At 45.0% G+C, this 19,451-nt stretch overlaps 1 protein-coding gene across 1 annotated transcript in view; it reads right to left on the bottom strand.

The window, feature by feature from the left end:
• Positions 1 to 14,592: 14,592 nt before the first annotated feature.
• The window catches only part of Upb1 (ureidopropionase, beta), a 35,109-nt gene continuing 30,250 nt past the window's right edge, over positions 14,593 to 19,451 (bottom strand). Inside the window, exons 5-8 of the mRNA XM_013014518.1 lie at positions 19,075 to 19,156; positions 18,153 to 18,195; positions 16,781 to 16,935; positions 14,593 to 14,976 (exon numbers count right to left, since the gene is read on the bottom strand). Coding sequence (XP_012869972.1) covers positions 14,815 to 14,976; positions 16,781 to 16,935; positions 18,153 to 18,195; positions 19,075 to 19,156 — 442 coding nt within the window. The 3' untranslated portion in view covers positions 14,593 to 14,814. The remainder of the gene's footprint in view (positions 14,977 to 16,780; positions 16,936 to 18,152; positions 18,196 to 19,074; positions 19,157 to 19,451) is intronic.

The raw sequence follows: 19,451 nt of genomic DNA, 5'->3' as shown, positions 1-19,451 counted from the left end.
AACTGAAATGCCATGCCTTGCCTTCAATCCTCTCCCCCACCCCTCTCTTTCTTTATCTTTTCTTTTTTGGTGGCATTAGAATTTAAACTCAAGGACTTGTGCTTACTAGGAAGGTGCTCTACCACTTGAGCCAGGCACCCAGTCCTTCATAGGTTTGTTACTTTTCAAACAGTTTCACTTTTCATTTGTCCAGATCGGCACTAACAGCCATCATCTGGATTTATGAGTTTACATTTAATGCAGAGTTTACATTTAATGCATGTATCACAGAATCCAGCTTTTTATTGGTTGAGAATGGTCTTGTGAATTGTACTGGTTGCAAACTGCCCAATCATTGCTTCCTGAGAAGCTAAGATTACATGTGCAAGCCACCATTCTCAACTAAACTGGGTATTCAAGACTAGGAAAAACAAAATCACCTTTAATCCTGAGGATTTTTGTCTCTGTTCTCTCATTCAACTATAAGACTTAGAAGAAGCAGGGCGTCAGTGGCTCATACCGTAATCCTAGCTATTTAGAAGGCTGAGATCTGAGGATCATATTCAAAGCCAGTCTGGGTAGGAATGTCTGTGGTTTGGGAGACCCTTATCTCCAATTAACCAGCACAAAGGTAGAAACTGGGAATAGGAGGGAAAAACTGGAAGAGAGAAAGGGAAGGGGTGACATTGTCCAAAAAGAAATGTACTCTTGGGCTGGGAAGGTGGCTCAGTAGTAGATGCTTGCCTTGCATGCATGAGGCCCTGGGTTTGATTCCTCAGCACCACATAAACAGAAAAAGCTGGAAGTGGTGCTGTGGCTCAAGTGGTAGAGCGCTAGCCTTGAGCTGAAGAGCTGAGGGACAGTGCCCAGGCCCAGAGTTCAGGTCCATGACTGGCAAAAAAAAAAAAAAAGAAATGTACTCTTTACCTAACTTAAACTGTAACCCCTTTGTAGATCACCTTAATAATAACAACAAAAAAAAGTTTTAAGAATTTTTTTAAGAAGGCAGGAGAGGAGTGGTTCAAGTGGTAGAGCACCGGCCTAGAGAGAAAAAGGTAAGGTGGCTCACACCTATAATCCTAGCTACTCAGGAGGCTGAGATCTGAGGATTGAGGTTTGAAGCCACCTCGGATAGGAAAGTCCGTGAGACTCTTATCTCCAATTAATGATCAGAAAACCAGAAGTGGAGCTATGGTTTAAATTGGTGTAGTGCTAGCCGCTTTGTGCAGAAAAACTCAGGAATAGCATCCAGACCTTGACTTCAAGCTCCATGATGGGAAAAAAGCAAACTAAGGTATAGCACCCAGGCTTGAGTTCAAGCCTTAGTGTCTGCATACCCCCCCCACACACAAAAGGATAGATAAATAAGTAGCACACAATGTACAATGTAATCTCATCATTTTACATTGGAAGAAATGAGAGCTAGCAGCGGCTCACCCCTAACATACTAGCTAAGCTAGAGGCTGAGGTAGGAAGATCACATCTAAAGGATAGCCACAGCAAACAGTGCACAAACCTCCATCTCATTCAACAAAAAACTGGGTACATTGGTGGTGTACATCTATCTTGTCTACCTATACATGCTCAGGCCTGTAATCCTAGCTATTCAGGAGGTTGAGATCTGAGGATCACGGTTCAAAGCCAGCCCGGGCAGGAAAGTCCATGAGACTCTTATCTCCAATAAATCACTAGAAAACCAGAAGTGGTGCTGTGGCTCAAGCGGTAGAGCACTAGCCTTGAGCTGAAGAGTACAGGGACAGCTACCAGGCCCAGAGTTCAAGCCCCACGACCAAAAAAATAATAATAATAACAAAAGCCAAAAGGGCTGAGGGCCTAGATCAGGTGATAAAACTCCTGCTGAGCCAGCACAAACCTTAGAACAAAATTTTTTTTAAGTGGTTAAAAAAAAAAATCCTGAAACTCATAGCAAGAAACTAGCCTTTATGAAGTCACTTGAAGTTAGACACAGAGTTGACTTAAAGTTCTTGGCAAAACACTTAAATTTTAAAGGAAGAGTAATGCTTATTGCCTCCAGTGTATGGATAACTGAGGCCCTGAGAGGTCCCATCATGAATGATGGGACCCAGCACAGCCAAGACCAGAACTAGAAGCCAGCTTTGACTCCTAGATCAGACCAGGCCTTCTCCAAAATTTCTCTCGTTCTATGTCCAATCCCACAGACAAATCTGTTATCCTGAAATAGTAAGGATCCCATCAGCCTTGCATCCCAAATTGTCTTTTTTTGTGCGCCAGTCCTGGGGCTTGAACTCAGGGTCTCGGGTCTGTCCTCAACATCCCCATGGAAGGGACCTACCAGTCCTCCCCCATCTCTCCCAGCAAGCTGCTTCCTGCACCAGTTCCCTTATTTTGCTTGTGCTATTTGTGTCTGCTCCTAACAGCTGGCCCCAGCCTGGCAGCCCCTAGCTCTGAGGATTATCCAATTATCCCATTAGCCCAGCTTGTCCTTCCTTCCTCCCAAGCTATTAGCTCCCCCATCTCCCTCTCCCTCTTTCAGGGCTTGTCCATAGCCTTGTGTCTTCCCTAGCCAGTCCTAAGCTGGGTCAGCAGTCCCTACTCATAGAGGAACATGGAATGGGAAGGGACCAGCACATCCATCCACTTCATTTAGCAAGGAAGGAAACTCACCTGCATGTGCACACACACACACACACACCACATACACAATGTTCTGTATTTCTACCACCAACACAACAAAGACACAGGACAGGCTAAGAGCAGAGAAGTAAAACCCAGGTCTCTTGACTGCATGGCCATGTTCTTTCTCACCAACAGCATGCCTTTTCAAGTGTTTACTTGGCTTAGCCTGGGAAGGAGGTAGTGCTAACTCTGTCCCACTTTCCGGGACTCTTGGATTGAGATTAGAATGTATGGTCTAGGATGGAACTTCAATACAATTGATGAAAAATCCGCACAGTATCCGAGAGTGAGGTTGTAATTTATTTATTTTTTTAATTTTTTTTTTTTGGGTCCGGTTGTGGGGCCTGAACTCTGGGCCTGGGCGCTGTCCCTCAGCTCTTCAGCTCAAGGCTAGCGCTCTACCACTTGAGCCACAGCACCACTTCCGGCTTTTTTCTTTTTGCTTATGTGGTGCTGAGGAATCGAACCCAGGGCCTCAGGCATGCAAGGCAAGCGCTCTACCACTGAGCCACCTTCCCAGTCCCAAGAGTATAATTCTTTTGGACAATGTCATCCCGTCCATCCCTCTCTCCCAGTTCTTCCCTCACATCCCACCCACAAATTGTATGGCTTGTTTTCAACATAGTGTCAAGTGAGTAACGCTGCTGCATTTGTTCACCCTTTGTCCCTCCATTTCCGTGTTCCCCTTTCCCTCCCAAAGTCAGATAAGTGAACAAACAAGGCAGAAAAACAAAAACAGCATCAAAGAAACAGCATCCATTTCCTGGATAGATCTTATCCACATGAGTAAACATAATGAGCCTTCAACTAGATGACATGGGTGGAGTTTGCCCACCATTACAGCAGACGGAACAGATTCCAAAGGTGTTTGTAGGAAGTCTGGGGTAGGATGGAAGAGGCAGTGAGAACCTTCTGTTATTCACTGGTGACAGCAGTTTGTCACATTGGCAAAGTCTGCTTTAATACTATGCTTAGGTGACCTTCTTCACGGCCTCTTCCAGTGCCGCAGCTTCTTCACCAGATGTTCAAATGCTCATCCTACCCTCCTGCTGTCACACCAGAAAGCAGAGGTACTTGGAAAGACACTAGTGTCACTGAGTGAATTTCAGGTCTTGGAGTCAATATCACTGATGCAAGACTCAGGTTTTCCTCTATTCCTTTATGCACACAAGATACCTTCTTTACACACGTAAGCAAAATTCAGGTAGTGACAATAAGTTGTCATTCCCTCCTCCCAATCTCTCATTGTATCCTGCATGTTTCTTTTGAGCTTCCATGAACCAAAGATGGGACAATCTGTCCCTCAAAGATGAGCCATCCTTCCTGGTCCTGTGCCCTCCAGATACAGGGCGATTTCTCAGGAAGCCAAGCCCCCTATAGGCCAGTGAGCACCTGAATGTCCTTGGGGCACACTAAGCACCTAGCCTTGAGTCTCACGGTGGCCTAACAACAGGAAATAATTGTTCTACCAGAGCTTCTGTGAGCCCTGGAACTCTGGTACATCACCTATCACCAAGCCTTTACTTTCCAGACTCTCCTGGTCTTGATCCCCTTCCTTTGGCCACTTGCTGATTCTGTTGGGCATAATCGTGAGACCATCATTTCACCTGTCAGGCTTGTCCTCTGCATTAGTCCATTTTGTGGTACATTTTATATTTTGTATATTAAAATACCCGAATTCAAATGTGTTAGGTTTTTAAAAAGCGGTATCGGAGTAAGAACAGCAGCACTCACGTGGTATTCAGGTAAGGGGTAGGTTTATTCAGTAGACCTGCTGGGACCAGGCAAGGTTGGCACTCCACGCGGCTGGGAACGGCCAAGGAAAGAGAGAGAGCTGGGAAAGAGAGAGAGGAAAGAGAGAGAAAAGAGCTTGAGAAGAGCTAGACAAGAGCAGAGAGAGAGGTAGCTGAGTAAGAACAGCAGCACGCACGTGGTATTCAGGTAAGGGGTAGGTTTATTCAGTAGACCTGCTGAGACCAGGCAAGGTTGGCACTCCACATGGCTGGGAAAGGCCTGGGAATGAGAGAGAAAAGAGCTAGAAAAGAGCAGAGAGCTAGAAAAGAGCAGTGAGAGAGCAGAGAGAGCTAGAAAAGAGCAGCGAGAAAGCAGAGCTAGAAAAGAACAGCAAGAGAGCTAGGTAGCAGAGAGAGCTAGAAAAGAATAGAGAGAGAGCGTCTGGGCCTGGGCTAGCCCTTATCTAGGGTATGGGCGGAGAAAGGTGTGACCACATCAAATTCAGATGTGACCTCAGCGGATGCAGATGTGACCTCTTCCAGGTGTCCCAGTTGCCTAGGTAACGCAGGTAGTGGGTGGAGACTTTGCTGCGAGGAGGGTGGAGTCTGCTCCCCATCCAGGAGTGGACCCTACAAAATGTTTTATATGTAAAGAGGTATATTTGACCCATAATTCTGATGCCTGGAAGGTCCAGACAGCATGGCACTGGTGTCCCAGCAAGGGCCCCTCCTTGGTTGTGTCACAAGATGGCAGAGAGGCAGGAGAGCCAAGTGTGGGGAGTAGCCTTGCTTTATAACTCTCTCACGAGTCATCCAGACACATGGCAGATGCATTCATCTCTTCCAAAGGTGACCTGACCATCTCTCCCTAGTCCCACCACACAGGGGAACAAGCTTACAGTACACAAACTCTTGGGGGACACACTCAAAAACATGTCCAACATTCAGAAATGGTATTTCAGTTTGTTTACCATCTGTGAGGTGCTGAGAACTGAGTAGCACCTCCTGCCTTGAGTAGGGGTCCCACACCCCTTTTTCTTGGGAGAATACTATTAACTGGACTGCAAGTGCACCATGAGGCCACAGATGCTTCTTTCCCAGGCAAGCCACTGGAGTACAGTGCCATACTTGGCAACTGAAATGTCTGCTTTTTGTACCCATCCTGGGGTTTGAACTCAGGGCTTGGGTGCTGTCCCTGAGCTTTGCTCAAAGCTAGCACTCTACTATTTGAACCAAAGCTCCACTTTGGGCTTTTTGGTGGTTTAATGGAGATGAGTCTCAAGCACTTTCCTGTCCGGGCTGGTTTTGCATCCTGAATCTCAGATCTAAGACTCCCTGAGTAGTTAGGATTATACTATAGTTAGGATTGTGGCACCTGGCTCTGCCACATTGTTTTTGAAATGACTTCGTGATAGCCAGTTTTGTTTCCTCTACACCTTCCTGCACATTTGCCTTTTCAAACTTGTGCAGGAGTTTGTCTATTTGCCCATTTTGTCTCGCCTGCTAAGGAAATTCAGAATCTCCTTTTCCCGTTTACCTTTTCTATAAATTCCAGCTTCACTTGTTTCTAGACTTCCATTGAAGATAAAAATGATGCATAGGGCTGGGAATGTGGCTTAGCAGTAGACTGCTTGCCTAGCATGCATGAAGCCCTGGGTTCAATGCCTCGGTACCACATAAACAGAAAAAAGCCAGAAGTCATGCCATGGCTCAAGTGGTACAGTGCTAGCCTTGAGCACAGAGAGGCTCAAGGACAGTGCCCAGGCCCTAAGTTCAAGCTCCAGGACCAGCAAAAAAAAAAAAAAAAGATGCATAATCAATGTTCCTTGTCTAAGTCATCTGCCAGTTACACGGTCATTTCTCAGAGGATTCCAGGTGTTGGCTTAAACTCACACCTATCACCTTTCTTCATCTGGCAGTGTATGGGTATTTTCAATAATCTATAAAAACCCGGTCAGCAGCCCTCTGACTTACTACCCTTCCAGACTTTTTTCTACTCTGATATTAAGAAACATGGAGTTGACACCGGTGAATCATGCCTGTAATTCTAGCTATTCAAGTGGAAGCCAGCCTGGGCAGAAAAATTCATTAGACTCTTTTTTTTTTTTTTTGGGTCCGGTCGTGGGGCCTGAACTCTGCGCCTGGGCGCTGTCCCTCAGCTCTTCAGCTCAAGGCTAGCACTCTACCACTTGAGCCACAGCGCCACTTCCGGCCTTTTTCTTTTTTGCTTATGTGGTGCTGAGGAATTGAACCCAGGGCCTCATGCATGCAAGGCAAGCGCTCTTCCACTGAGCCACCTTCCCAGCCCCTCATTAGACTCTTATTTGTAATTAACTGCCAAAAAAAGCTGGAAATAGAGCCGAGGCTCAAGTGGCAGAGCACTAGTAGTTAAGAAAAAAATCTCAGGGACAGTGTCCAGGCCTTGAGTTCAAACCCCAGGATTGGTACACACACACACACACACACACACACACACACACACACGGGACAGTGTCCAGGCCTTGAGTTCAAACCCCAGGATTGGCACACACACACACACACACAGACACACACACACACAGACACACACACACACAGACACACACCAAAAGAAAAGTAGAGCTATTGATTGGTTTCCCTCTTGTGTTTTTTAATTGAAAATTGATTAGTTATTATAACAATTCTGGGCAATCATGTTACATGTGTTCCATCTACTTCTGTATTTATTATCTGGTTTTATCTAAAATTAACATGGCAATTCAGAGGATTTGCCAGGTGCCTGTGGCTCATGCCTGTAATCCTAGCTACTCAGGAGGCTGAGATCTGAGGATCACAGTTCAAAGCCAGTCTGGGCAGGAAAATCCATGAGACTCTTATCTCCAATAAACCACCAGAAAACTGGAAGTGGCACTGTAGCTCAAGTGGTAGAGTGCTTGCCTTGAGCTGAAGAGCTGAGGGACAGCGCCCAGGCCCAGAGTTCAAGCCCCATGACCAACCAAAAAAAAAAAAAAAAGCCCTGATAAGGTCTTTTGACTCTTCCGATGTCAGCCAAGTGTGATGGTTGTTGGAAGGGAGGAGTGGTAGGATTATTTGGCATTTCTGAACTAGGCAGAAAGAAGAAGCAAGGTGGAACCCTGTCAGCTAGCCTGGTCTCTTTCAACTCCCTACTAGTTCTGAAAGTGACACAAAAGAGCTGTGACATTTGAGTTCTGTGATTAAAGTTTCCTAAGAGAAAATTCAGTTTCTGAAAGTCTCACCTTTAACAATTCCACACACAAAAAAAATTATAAAAAAAATCTCTGACTCTAAACCAGGATCTCTCACCCTTCCTAACCTAACTAGAAAATGTGGGTGGATTAAGAAAGAAAAGAAAGATCAAAATGGTGACAACCCTTTGACAACAACTTAACTTGAAAATTGCCTCTAAATTGATGGCATAATTCTGTGTAGGCAGATGTAATTCAGGCACAGGTTTATTCAGGTCCTTCTTGTTCTTATTTCCTAACCAACGTGTTGATAAGCCAGGTGACCACCACAAGCCTTGGAAGGTCAACTTGACATGGCCCCTTTCTGGGAAGCCTACTCTAAATGTCCAGTGGATGTCTTGTCCCCCTCATGGCCTTCACCAAACATTATCTGGCTCATTCTGCCTTTAATCTGCAGCTCAGTGTGCAACTAGCAGCTATTCATAAAGCGACTGCAGAAGGACAGAGGCTTAGGACCCAGACAATGTTCTTTCTCAGATGCCAGTCCCAGATGTCTGATTCAACAGGATCTGTGCTCCCCCAGATCCCAGAAAAAAAAGCAACTCAGTTCCTTGGACAAGGCAATGAAGTATTTATTGTCTGTGCAAAGCCTTTCTTACTGGTGGGCAGAAAATTCCTCCCTTTGGTGGACCTCGTATAGATTATATGAGAGCTCCACTCTCTGTACTTCTTTACTCACAGTTATTTTCTGGGTTTTGCTGACACTAGCTATTCTAATGAGTGTTTGGTTTTATCATTGTTGTCTGGGTCTGCATTTCCCTAGTGATTAGTGATGGTATCTTCATTAACTTATCAGCTGTCTTCTTTAGAGAAATGTCCGAATCCTCTGCCCAAGAACATATATTCATGTTATGCATGTGTTTTCTCCCATTCTAAGCTTTTCCTTTTACTCTGTTCATAGTGTTGTTTGATGCATGAGATTCTTGATGTCCAGTTTGTATAATTTTTGGTTATTTGGCACATGGCTGGCACACACACACACACACTCAAACTGGTCTTGAACTCAGAGCCTGTCCCTAAGCTTCTTTTGCTCAAGGCTAGCCCTGTACCACAGCTCCACTTCTGTTGTGTGTGTGTGTTTTAATAGGTTATTGGAGATAAGTCTCATAGACTTTCCTGCTCTGGATGACTTTGAACAGCAATCCTCAGATCTCAGCCTCGTGAGTAGCTAGGATTACAGGGATGGCTACATTTACATTACTCCATTTGTGGTTATTTGTGTGTGTGTGTCTACAGGATAATCTGGTTTCTTCCTTTTTTTGGGGGGGGGAGTAGTACTGGGTCTCACATTTTGCCTAGGGCTTGCCTCAGACCAGTCCTCTTTTATAGCCTCTTCATTTTGTGTTACCTTGCTTGGCTTTCTAGACAAGATCTTGCTAATTTTTTGCTTGGGCTAGCCTTGAACTTTGGTACTTCCCATCTCTATTTCCTTCATAGCTGGGATTATATATGTAGTCTACCACATCCAGCATCTGATATCCTTCTTTCCTAACACCATTTTAAGAAGACTGTCTTTTCCTCATGGGATGATCTTGATACATATTGTGGTGTTGGGATTTGTACTCAGAGCCTCTTGCTTGATAGTCAGTCACTCTAATACTTGAGCTACTTTGCCAGTCCTTTATTGCATTGCTTATTTTTTAATTCTTTCTTTATTCATCAGCTGGCCTCAAGCTATTATACTCCTGTTTCTGCCTCCCAAATAGTTAGGATTACAGGCATGAAAAGCAGTGCCTGGCTTAGTTTTTCTTTTCTTTCTTTCTTTTTTTTGGTTGGTTGTGGGGCTTGAACTCTGGGCCTGGCACTATCCTTGAGCTCTTCAGCTCAAGGCTAGTGCTCTACCACTTGAGCCACAGCGCCACTTCTGGCTTTTTCCATTTATGTGATGCTGAGGAATCGAACCTAGGGCCTCATGCATGCAAGGTAAGCACTCTACCACTGAGGCACCTTCCCAGCCCATGGCTTAGTTTTTCTATTTATGAAAAAAGGTCCTTTGTACAACTACTTAAATTTTTTCAAAAAAAAAATCACTGGAATTTTTATAGTAATTGTGTTGAATCTATATAGTGTTTTGTGTACTATCCACTTTTCAAAAATATTAAGTTTTCCAACTCAAGAAAATGAGCTATTTAGATGATCTTTTCTTCAGTAATGTTTCATCTTACTGGGTCAACTCCTAGGTATTATTCTTTTTTGATACTATTGTTATAGAAGTGTTTTAATTTCCTTTTGGATTTGTTAGTGAATAGAAACACTAATATTTTTAAATGTTAATATTTTTGGTTTATTTTATTGAGATAGGATCTATATAACCCAGGTCAAGCTTCTTGCCTCTACTTCCTGGTGCTGGTTTGTGCTACCATACTTGGCTTTGTGTGTTCATTTTGTACCATGCCAATTTGTTAACTTATTACTTCTAAAAGTTATTAGAGAGTGGAATCCTTGGCTTTCTATATGTAAGATTTTGTTCCTTGCAAACAGGGAACATTTTTTAAAAAAATTTCATCTGGTCAACTGTTTTGTCTAGAATTTCCAAAACACAATGTTGATTAGAAATTGGAAACAATGATCCTTATGCAGTCTCTCACACCTATAATCCTAGCTACTTAGAAGGCTGAAACCGAGAGATTTGAGGGAAGCCTAGGCAGAAATGCACACATCACCAAAATAATAATCAAAAAGCTGTTCTGGCTGGGCACTGGTGGCTCATGCCTATAATCCTAATCACTCAAAAGGCTGAGAGCTGAGGACTGCAGTTTGAAGCCAGGCCAGGCAGAAAAGTACATATTTATCTCTAATTAACCACTCAGAAACTGGAAGTGAGCTGGGCACTGATGGCTCACACCTGTAGTCCTAGATACTCAGGAGTGTGAGATCTGAGGATTGCAGTTCAAAGCCAGCCCAGGCAGAAAAGTCTGTGAGACTATCTCCAATCAACCAATAGAAAACTGGAAGTGGTGCTGTGGCTCAAGTGGTAGAGCACTAGCCTTGAGCACAAAGAGGCTCAGGGATAGTTCCCAGGCCCTGAGGCCAAGCCCCACAACCGACCAAAGAAAAAAGCTGTTCTAGGGGGCATAGCTCAATTGGTAGAGCACCAGCTGAATAAGCTGAAGGCCCTGATTTCAAGTCCCAGTACTGGAAAAAAGTGGCAGTCTTTCTTTCTTTTTAATTGTGAAAATAGTCTTAGTATGTGGCCAATTTTCTAAATTAGATGATTAGTTCTAAAAGGTTTTCTTGGTTCCCTCCTCCAATTTTGCCAAATGTTCTTTATCAATTACGATAGTCACATTAATGACCAGAATTAACAAAAACCATTCTGTTAATGTGATGTATTGGTTTCCCTACCAACTATAGTGAAACAGCTTTGTACTCCAAGAATAAATCCCACCTAGTTGTGGTAAATGAACATCTTAATTGTTCAATTTGGTTTGTTGGGAATCTGTTGGGGAGTTTTGCATCAATATTCACAAGGAAGCCAAGCTCAGTGGTACCTATCTATAGTCCAAGCAGGACAAATGAACCCAACCTGGGCCACAAAGCAAGAATCCATCTAAAAAGCAGTACAAGGGCTATCTACCTATAAATTTTTGGGGTTGTTTTTTCTGTTTTTGTTTTGTATCAACCATGAGATTTGAACTCAAGGCTTGGGTGCTGTCCCTAAGGTGTTGTCTGCTTAGTTTTTCTCTCAAGGTTAGCATTCTACGCCTTGAGCCACTTCTGGCTTTTGGAAGTTCAATAAAGAGTCTCATGGGGTTTCCTGCCCAGGCTGGCTTTGAACCTCTATCTCCAGATCTCAGCCTTCTTAGTAGCTAGGATTACAGCATGAATCATGGGCACCTGGCTTGTCTGTTGTTTTTTGCAGTGTCTTCGACTTTGACATTAGTGTTGGCCTCATAGAGCAAGTTAGGAAGTATTCCTCCAATTTTTTGGAAGAGCTTGAAGAGTGTTACTAGTTCTTTAAATTTTTTGGTAGAATTCACTACCTGGTTCAAATGTTCTCTCAAAGTCTTTATTGATTAGTTCTCCTTGCTAGTCTAAGTCTATTCAGATTTTCCTGTTCCTTCATGACTCAATCTTGGTAGGTTTTGTTTCTACAGCTTTGTCCATTTCACCTAGAGTATCCAGGTTGTTGGTATATATTGTCCATACGATTATCTTGACATTCTTTTTATTTCTGTAAAATCACTAGCAATGCTCCCATTTTTACTGCTAAATTTCCAGGTATTTTTTTTTCTTAATATAAAGGCTGTCATTTTTAAGACAGGATGCAGCCCAGGCTGGCCTTGAACTCATGATCGATCCCCCTGTCTTCACCTCCTAAGTACTGGGGTTACAGCTATGTATATGCCGCCTAGCTTTGTTTTCTTGAAAAATAAACATTTGGTTTCACTGACTGCCTGTCATTTTTCTCTTTTCTAGTTATTTCTCTTCTCTAATCCTTTGGCCAGCACAGAATTTCATTTGCTCTTTTTTTATCCATTAACATGTGAATAATGCATGAAGTTTGGTTGTTGGTTTGGGTTTTGTTGTTTGGCTGCAGGAGGATTTGAATTCAGGGACTTGTGTTGCAAGGCAGGTGACCTGACAGCCATGCCTCCCTGCCCTTTTTGCTTTATTAAATGGGGTCTCATGTTTATGCCTTTGAGCCTAGACTGTGATCTTTTTATGCTTCCTACGTAGCCAAGATGACAGGAGCACACTACCATGCCTAGCTTTGAAATGGAGTCTCACAAATTTTGTCTGGGATGCTTCTAGAAATGCAATCCTCCCTATCTCTGCTCTGCCCTCCTCCCACCTTCGTCCCCCTCCTGCTCCCCCCCCCACATAATGGGATTAACAGCCATACCAGCTTTTATTGGGTTGAGATGGGGGTCTCATGGACTTTTTTTGCCCAGACTGGCCTCAAATCACAATCCTCCCAATTTCAACCTACCAAATAGCTAGAAAAATCTATTTTTCAATACAAGTATTTATACTATATTCTTTGTTGGCATGGCTTTTTTGTTTTGTTTTTTTTTAGGTAGGTCATGGGGCTTGAACTCTGGGCTTGGGCACTGTCCCTGCATTCTTCAGCTCAAGGCAAGCGTTCTACCACTTGAGCCATCAGCGCCACTTCTGGTTTTCTAGTGGTTTTTTAATTGGCAATAAGAGCCTCACGACTTTCCTGCCTGGGCTGGCTTTGAACTGCCATCCTCAACTCTCAGCCTCTTGAGTAGCTAGAATTACAGGCGTGAGCCTCTGGTGCCCGGCATGGCTTTTTGCTAAGTTCTGTTACAGTGTTTTCCTCCCCCTTTGGTAGTACTAGGGTTTGGACTCACAGTCTTTTTTTTTCGGGTCTGGTCGTGGGGCCTGAACTCTGGGCCTGGGCGCTGACCCTCAGCTCTTCAGCTCAAGGCTAGCACTCTACCACTTGAGCCACAGCACCACTTCCGGCTTTTTTCTTTTTGCTTATGTGGTGCTGAGGAATCGAACCCAGGGCCTCTTACATGCAAGGCAAGCACTCTACCACTGAGCCACCTTCCCAGTCCCTGGACTCGCAGTCTTATACTTGCTAGCCAGGTACTCTAACACTTAAGCCATTCACCCAGCTCTCCCTGCCTTCACTGTTCTTCCTTCCCATGCAGCTGGGGTGACAAGTGTGCACCACTGCATCCAGCTTTATTGGTTAAAATGAAGTCTCGAACTTTTGCCAGGGCTAGCCTCAAACTAAGATCCTCCCTAATTCCATCTCCTCAGTAGCTATTCTGATAGTCAAGAGCCTCCACAGCGGTGACACTGTTTTTGTTTTCGTGTGCCTCAAGATATTTTCTAACTTCCTTGGTGTTTCAACAATGTTTTGTTGAGCTGGTGGCTCATGCCTGTAATCCTAATCAGAAGGCTGAGCTCTGAAGATACAGGTTTAAAGTCAGCCCATACAGAAAAGTCTCCAAGAGACTCTTATCTCCATTAAACTTCTCAAAAAAAAAAATCCTGGAGTGGAACTGTGGCTCAAGTGGTAGAGTGCTAGCCTTCTGCACAAAGAGGCTCAGGGACAGTGTCTAGGCCCTGAGTTCAAACCTCAGGACTTGCCAAAAAAAAAAAGGCAAGAAAAGAAGAATGTTTTGTTGGACAGAATAATGTATCTCACTGCTGGAGTGCTTGCCTACCGTGGATAAGATTCTGAGTTTGTTTCCCAGCAGTGAAAAAAAATAAAGAATAGTCATTACTTCCCACCAATTTTTCAATTTCCCAGGCTTCTTCTCAATGTATTCAGATTTATTTTAAGGTATAACATATAGTCTATTGTTGAGAATTCCATTTGTGTTTATTATGTGTGAGGCCCAGGGTTCAATCACCAGCACCAAAGTAATTCTGGGACCTGTCATGAAGGTTGCTTGCCAGAACTCGGGGATCTAAGAAAAGCTCTGCACCTCAGTCAGTCATCTCACAGATGTCACCTTCTCATAGCTGACAAAATTGAGGGATCCGAAGGTGTTCTCCAAGATTGCACAGGGGTCCTAGGGCAAGCAGGTCACAGATCATTGCAAGTTCTTGCCTAGGAGTCTGCCCCTGACACCTGTCCTAATCACAGGGCAGTCATGGAACAAATGTCTATTGAGCACGTTAAGTTCTAGGTAAGAGGCCAACCCTGAAATGACCACATCTACTCAGGGTCTGCCTACTCTAAGACAGGCATCTCCATTCTGTTTCTAGACAATCAGGGGTGTGGATAATCAAATAGTGTCTAATACATTAGTACTTATTTCCTAAAGGTACCAACTTGTCACTTATTAGGCCAACTATCTTCTTCTCCTGGGAAAACTGAAGCAGGAAGTTTTTGGATGCTGAAGGACCCCACAATCTGGAGGTATTTAATTTCTTTTTTGGGGGGGTCCAGTCGTGGGGTGCTGTCCCTCAGCTCTTCAGCTCAAGGCTAGCCCTCTATCACTTGAGCCACAGCGCCACTTCCGGCTTTTTTTCTTTTTGCTTATGTGGTGCTGGGGAATCAAACCCAGGGCCTCATGCATGCAATGGCAAGCGTTCTACCACTGAGCCACTTTCCCAGCCCCTGGTAGTATTTAATTTCGTTCGATCTTGTGTAATCATCACCTGACTCTAACACCAAAACAGTTCAATTGTCCCAGAAGGTAACTCTGCACCCATTTTTAGCAGTCACTCTCCACTGCACCTTCCCCCTGCAGGTACATTTAAAAACTTCTCTAGGTACTATGATATGAATCCACTAGGGACAGAGATTCCTGCTCCTCCCCATGTTGGTAGGCAGAGGCTGAAGTCAAGGACTCCATCATGATGGTGGGATGGTAGTTGGGTTTGACAGCTTCTGCAAGCTCCCGAGCATACATTTCATATCTGCCAGTCATCTGAAAGCAAAACACACACATTTGTAGTTTCCTGTTTACAAACACTTGCTTACCTCTACCTCTTGCCACTGGGGGGCAGCCACGGGACAGGAATTCATCAGGCTGGCAGACAGGACAGTTCCAGACTAGAATAGAAAAGCACCTCCAGTGTGACCTCTCTGCCCGGATTCCCGTGAGGTTCGTGAGTGCCAAGCTCACTCTCACAGTCCAGGACAGCCTGCTGAGACCTGCAACCAGCACCTTCCAGGCTACATGGCTTCCTCTGAGGCAGTCATGAAGAATTTCAGAAGAGCAGCCTAAGTAAGTCTCAGAAAAGGAAGTGACTTCTTCAGGTCACTAGAACCAGGAGCAGAGAACACTGGGAATTTAAACTTGACTTTCCTGGCAGAGTATGAAGTAGGTCTGCTCCATGTGGAAATTCCATAGGGAAACAGCGACTAGGGATGAAAAGCCAGAAAGTCCACTTAGGTTACACATTCCCAGTTATACTCACCTCCCTGCCCCCTGCCTCTCTCCTCCACAAGTCAGCTCCTTCTCAAAACCTGGACATCAGCTCACACTCATCACAATTATGGGGAAGGCTCTGTTTTGAGCAAGTATCTAATGAGAAAATATTCTGCTTATTGCTTCTGGTGATACTTGTTAAACTAGGTAGTTGGCAGTATTGGCTGGGCCTTCTGAGTTACAAGAATCCTGCATTCATCTTAGCTGTCCAAAAAGAGACAGATTAGGGCAAAGCCTTTGTCCGGCAAGGATTTGAGGTTGGAGGACATTTCCAATACCCCATGCACAAGTAAGTGGAGAAGGCAAGGCTTCTCAGTCTGTTTATAAGCAGATCACAGCCCCAGTGAAGTCTGATTGTCAGGACTCAGTGGTTTGGTTTGTTTTGATTAGGAGGAACCTAGACTGGAAGTGGGACAAAATACTACAGGACTTGAGTATAGCAAACATTCAACCTCTAAGCTCTTCCAGATGACCCTAGTCTTGGCAGCCACTCTCCCACCTCAGATGATAGGCCCGAACAGTCCTCTTAGACTGTGATGATGTTCTACCTCAAAGGCAGCAGAGAGGGACTGGGAAGGTGGCTCAGTGGTAGAGCGCTTGCCTCGCATGCATGAGGCCCTGGGTTTGATTCCTCAGCACCACATAAGCAGAAAAAGCCGGAAGTGGCGCTGTGGCTCCAGTGGTAGAGCACTAGCCTTGAGTTGAAGAGCTGGGGGACAGCGCCCAGGCCCAGAATTCAGGCCTCACAACTGGCAAAAAAAAAGCAGCAGAGAGTCCTTGAGTTAGGCCTCTCATTTTATGATCAGTCCTCAAGCCTAGAAGCAAAAGCTGCCTGCAAGGCCAAGGCAGAGCCAGAGCCAGGCCTGGATCCAGTTTCTCTACATGATCCATTTCCCACCATTGTCCAGGCCTACTTTGTGGAGCCTGGTCACAGACAGAACCAGACACACACATTTATCTTTCAACAAGTGCAAATGCCTGGAAAGGAAAAAAAAAAAAGATTACAGAAGCCAATCCACTCTAGTCACAGGATAAATGAAATTGGGATTAATTTGTGTGGAGGCGCTGCACTCTAAATCAGATGAGAGGAGGACCTGAGGCTGCTGCAGGCGCATCCTGAAGCCCAGTGGCTCATCCCTGCAGGCAGGAGGGAAGCACAGGCCTGGCTCTCTGCACTCCTGGAACTCTCAGGTGAGAGTGGGCACCCTCTGCAGGTCATCTGAGTACAAACCAGGCAACTGCAATTTCTGGCCCAATAGGCAAGATGGTGAGGCAGGAGGCAGGGGACTTGGGCACCCACCTTAAAGTTCCACATGTCATTCATCTGCTGGCAGAGGTTGAGGTTGAGCTCAGCAACTAGCAGCCCATCCTGGTTACGTGACAGCCCAGGAGTCCGGCTGCCATCAGGGGCTGCCACATAGCTCGAGCCATAAAAGTAGCCGAAGTCATGGTGAGCTTTAAGACGCAAAGGGAAGCAATCACAAGCTTGTACACACACAGTGTGGGCTCTGCAGAAGGCAGAGCCCTGAGGGACCCTGAGGGAAACCAGGATAAGGTGTCCATACCACCCTCCCCAGAGTCTGGAAAACACCTACGCCCAAAGGACTTGGCCGCTTCCGCCTGCCTGAACATCTACCGAGAGGCTGCAAAGGTGACCACTGTGTTATTCCACTCTGACTCTGAGAAACTTTCTAAATGTCACCCTTAAGCAGTGTTGGCTTTTCACTATCAACACTGGCCACCCACACTCAGGGCTTCCTGTATGACCACTTCCTATGGTGTCCCACTTAGTAAACTGTCCTGTAAGCTCTGTCACTTTACCCCCCTCCTATGCCTTGGTCCTCTCACCAGTCATCAGAGGCCAAGAGATACCCCAGAGGCATGTGAAGAGTTTGTGGCTGTCGGGCTGGGACTATGTAGCTAAAAACACTCATCTTTCTGCCTCTTTTGTATGTTAATTGATATTGAAGAATGCAGTAGGCTAATTGATATTGAAGAATTCAGGTCTGGGTGTCATCTGGGCACTCGTGATGGGGGTGTGGAATCCCTTTAAGAAGTCTTTTCTTAAAAGTAGCTGCCGTATCAAGAGTGGCTGAACTCTTGGGAATGAGTAGAAAGGCTGGGAATGGTCTTACAAAAAAAAAAAAAAAAAGAAGTCTTTTCTTGGGAAGAAAATAGATCTCACCATCCTGCTAACCCCTTAGGTTCTTAGGGAGGGGACCCCACCTGCCACCTCCAGGAAATTGAGACACCTAAAGGAGAAGGGAAGCCCCTCCTCCTTTCCACATCCTAAGCCAGATAGGAACTGTGTAGGTTTCCTACAGAGGTGTTGTGGGGTGTCACAGATCAAAACAAGCTATGGGTTCCAGAAACCTAAGGCAGTCTTTGTTGACTGGGTGGTGGCAAGGAAAGGAAGGAGGGAGGGGGTTTTTGCAGGCTGCAGGGAGCCCCCTTATGGGGAGTCCTCACACGTTTTCACAGTTCTGGGAGGGGTGTGAAGCCAATCCCCCTTTGGCTGTCCATGCCATAGAAGATCTCCCACCACAGGCAACAAAGCAGAGGAGTCAGGGTCTCCACTGAGCTGACTCAGGCTGTGGGCAGACCCTGCCAGGAACAAGTAAATGGACAAGGGGAGGGTGGGACCCACCAAAACAAGAGTCCACAGAACCTACCTTTCTTTCCATCTCCAGAAGTAAACTCATTGGGGAAGTGCTCCTATGAAGGAAAAGCAAAGTAAGAGAAGGCTATGGGTGGCACTACTGTGACATGCATTCCAGATCACTTGGCCAGATCAACAACAGAGGGCATGCTGAGGGAAGTTAGCTAAGAAATGGTTGAAGGGAGGTGGAAGGGTCTGACTCTAGACAAACAAGACGTACTTGTTAAATGTTTCACTGAGCATTGAGCAATGCCTAGCCAGCAAGGAATTTGACAAGGGAGGTAAAGGCAGATTTTTATTTTTTATTTTTGTCTATGAGGAATTTGTAATCTGGGAGGAAAAAAATCCTAATTCTTAAGATTGTGGAAAGCATATGAGGTTAGTCTTTCTAAAATACTGAGACCCTGGACTGGCTAAAGTATGGAGTTTTTTATGTTGCCCAAAGTGCAAAGTCAGTCGACTTAGTGTGGATGTCTGCAAACCTTCGTTTTCTCAGACTTGTCAGATGTTCTAATGTGAGTTTAACATTTGATTATTAAGAAGAAGGAAGAGAGGGTGAAAATGTGCCTAGTGTATAGTAGTCTTGCCTCAGATGTACAAGGCCCTGGGTTCAAATTGTGAGTCACACTCACACAGAAACAGAGACAGAGACAGAGGTGGGAGAATGCTAGTATGAAATAAACATAGTTTCTGTCAAAGCTATTCAGTTCATAGGATCTATTCATGAGGTCAAAGAAGGAAATTTGGCAATGAGCAATTGAGAACTACAAAATCAAAGATCCTCTCAGAATGATTTTGGTTAAAAACAAAAAGTAGTACCACGTGAAGCCAGTTTCCCCCTTCTGAGACTGCATACATGGAGAACAGGGAGACACCTGTGATGTGTCCCCACCAAGGCCAGAGCTCCCTTCCTCAACCAGAACTGGGAGACTTACCTCACCCACACGGTTAATGGCACAAGTGAAACAGTGGTTGGCAATGGCTGCATTTCTGGCCTCAATTGGCCACAGCGATTCACTGTAAGAGAAACAGGAGGGAGTAAGTTGGAGATTTTCCGGCCAGACTCAGTGGCTGATCAAACTGGGGCTGCAGCCGGGCTGCTGTGGTGGGGACAGCCAGGGAGAATCATTGTACCTCTAGGTCTCCTCAAACCTGAGAGTGGAGCCAACCATGGTAGCACAAGTCTGTACTATATCAGGATTTGAGAGGCTGAGGGAAGATCATGAACTTGAGGTCAGACTAGACTACACACAACAAAATAACAAAAACAAAAAGACTGTACAAGCAGATCAGCTTGTTCTCAACAACTTGG

This window comes from Dipodomys ordii, unplaced genomic scaffold (assembly GCF_000151885.1).
Source record: "Dipodomys ordii isolate 6190 unplaced genomic scaffold, Dord_2.0 Scaffold23, whole genome shotgun sequence".
Classification (NCBI taxonomy): domain Eukaryota; kingdom Metazoa; phylum Chordata; class Mammalia; order Rodentia; family Heteromyidae; genus Dipodomys; species Dipodomys ordii.
Note: the sequence above shows the minus strand (reverse complement) of the source record. Positions and strands in the feature narration are given on the sequence as shown.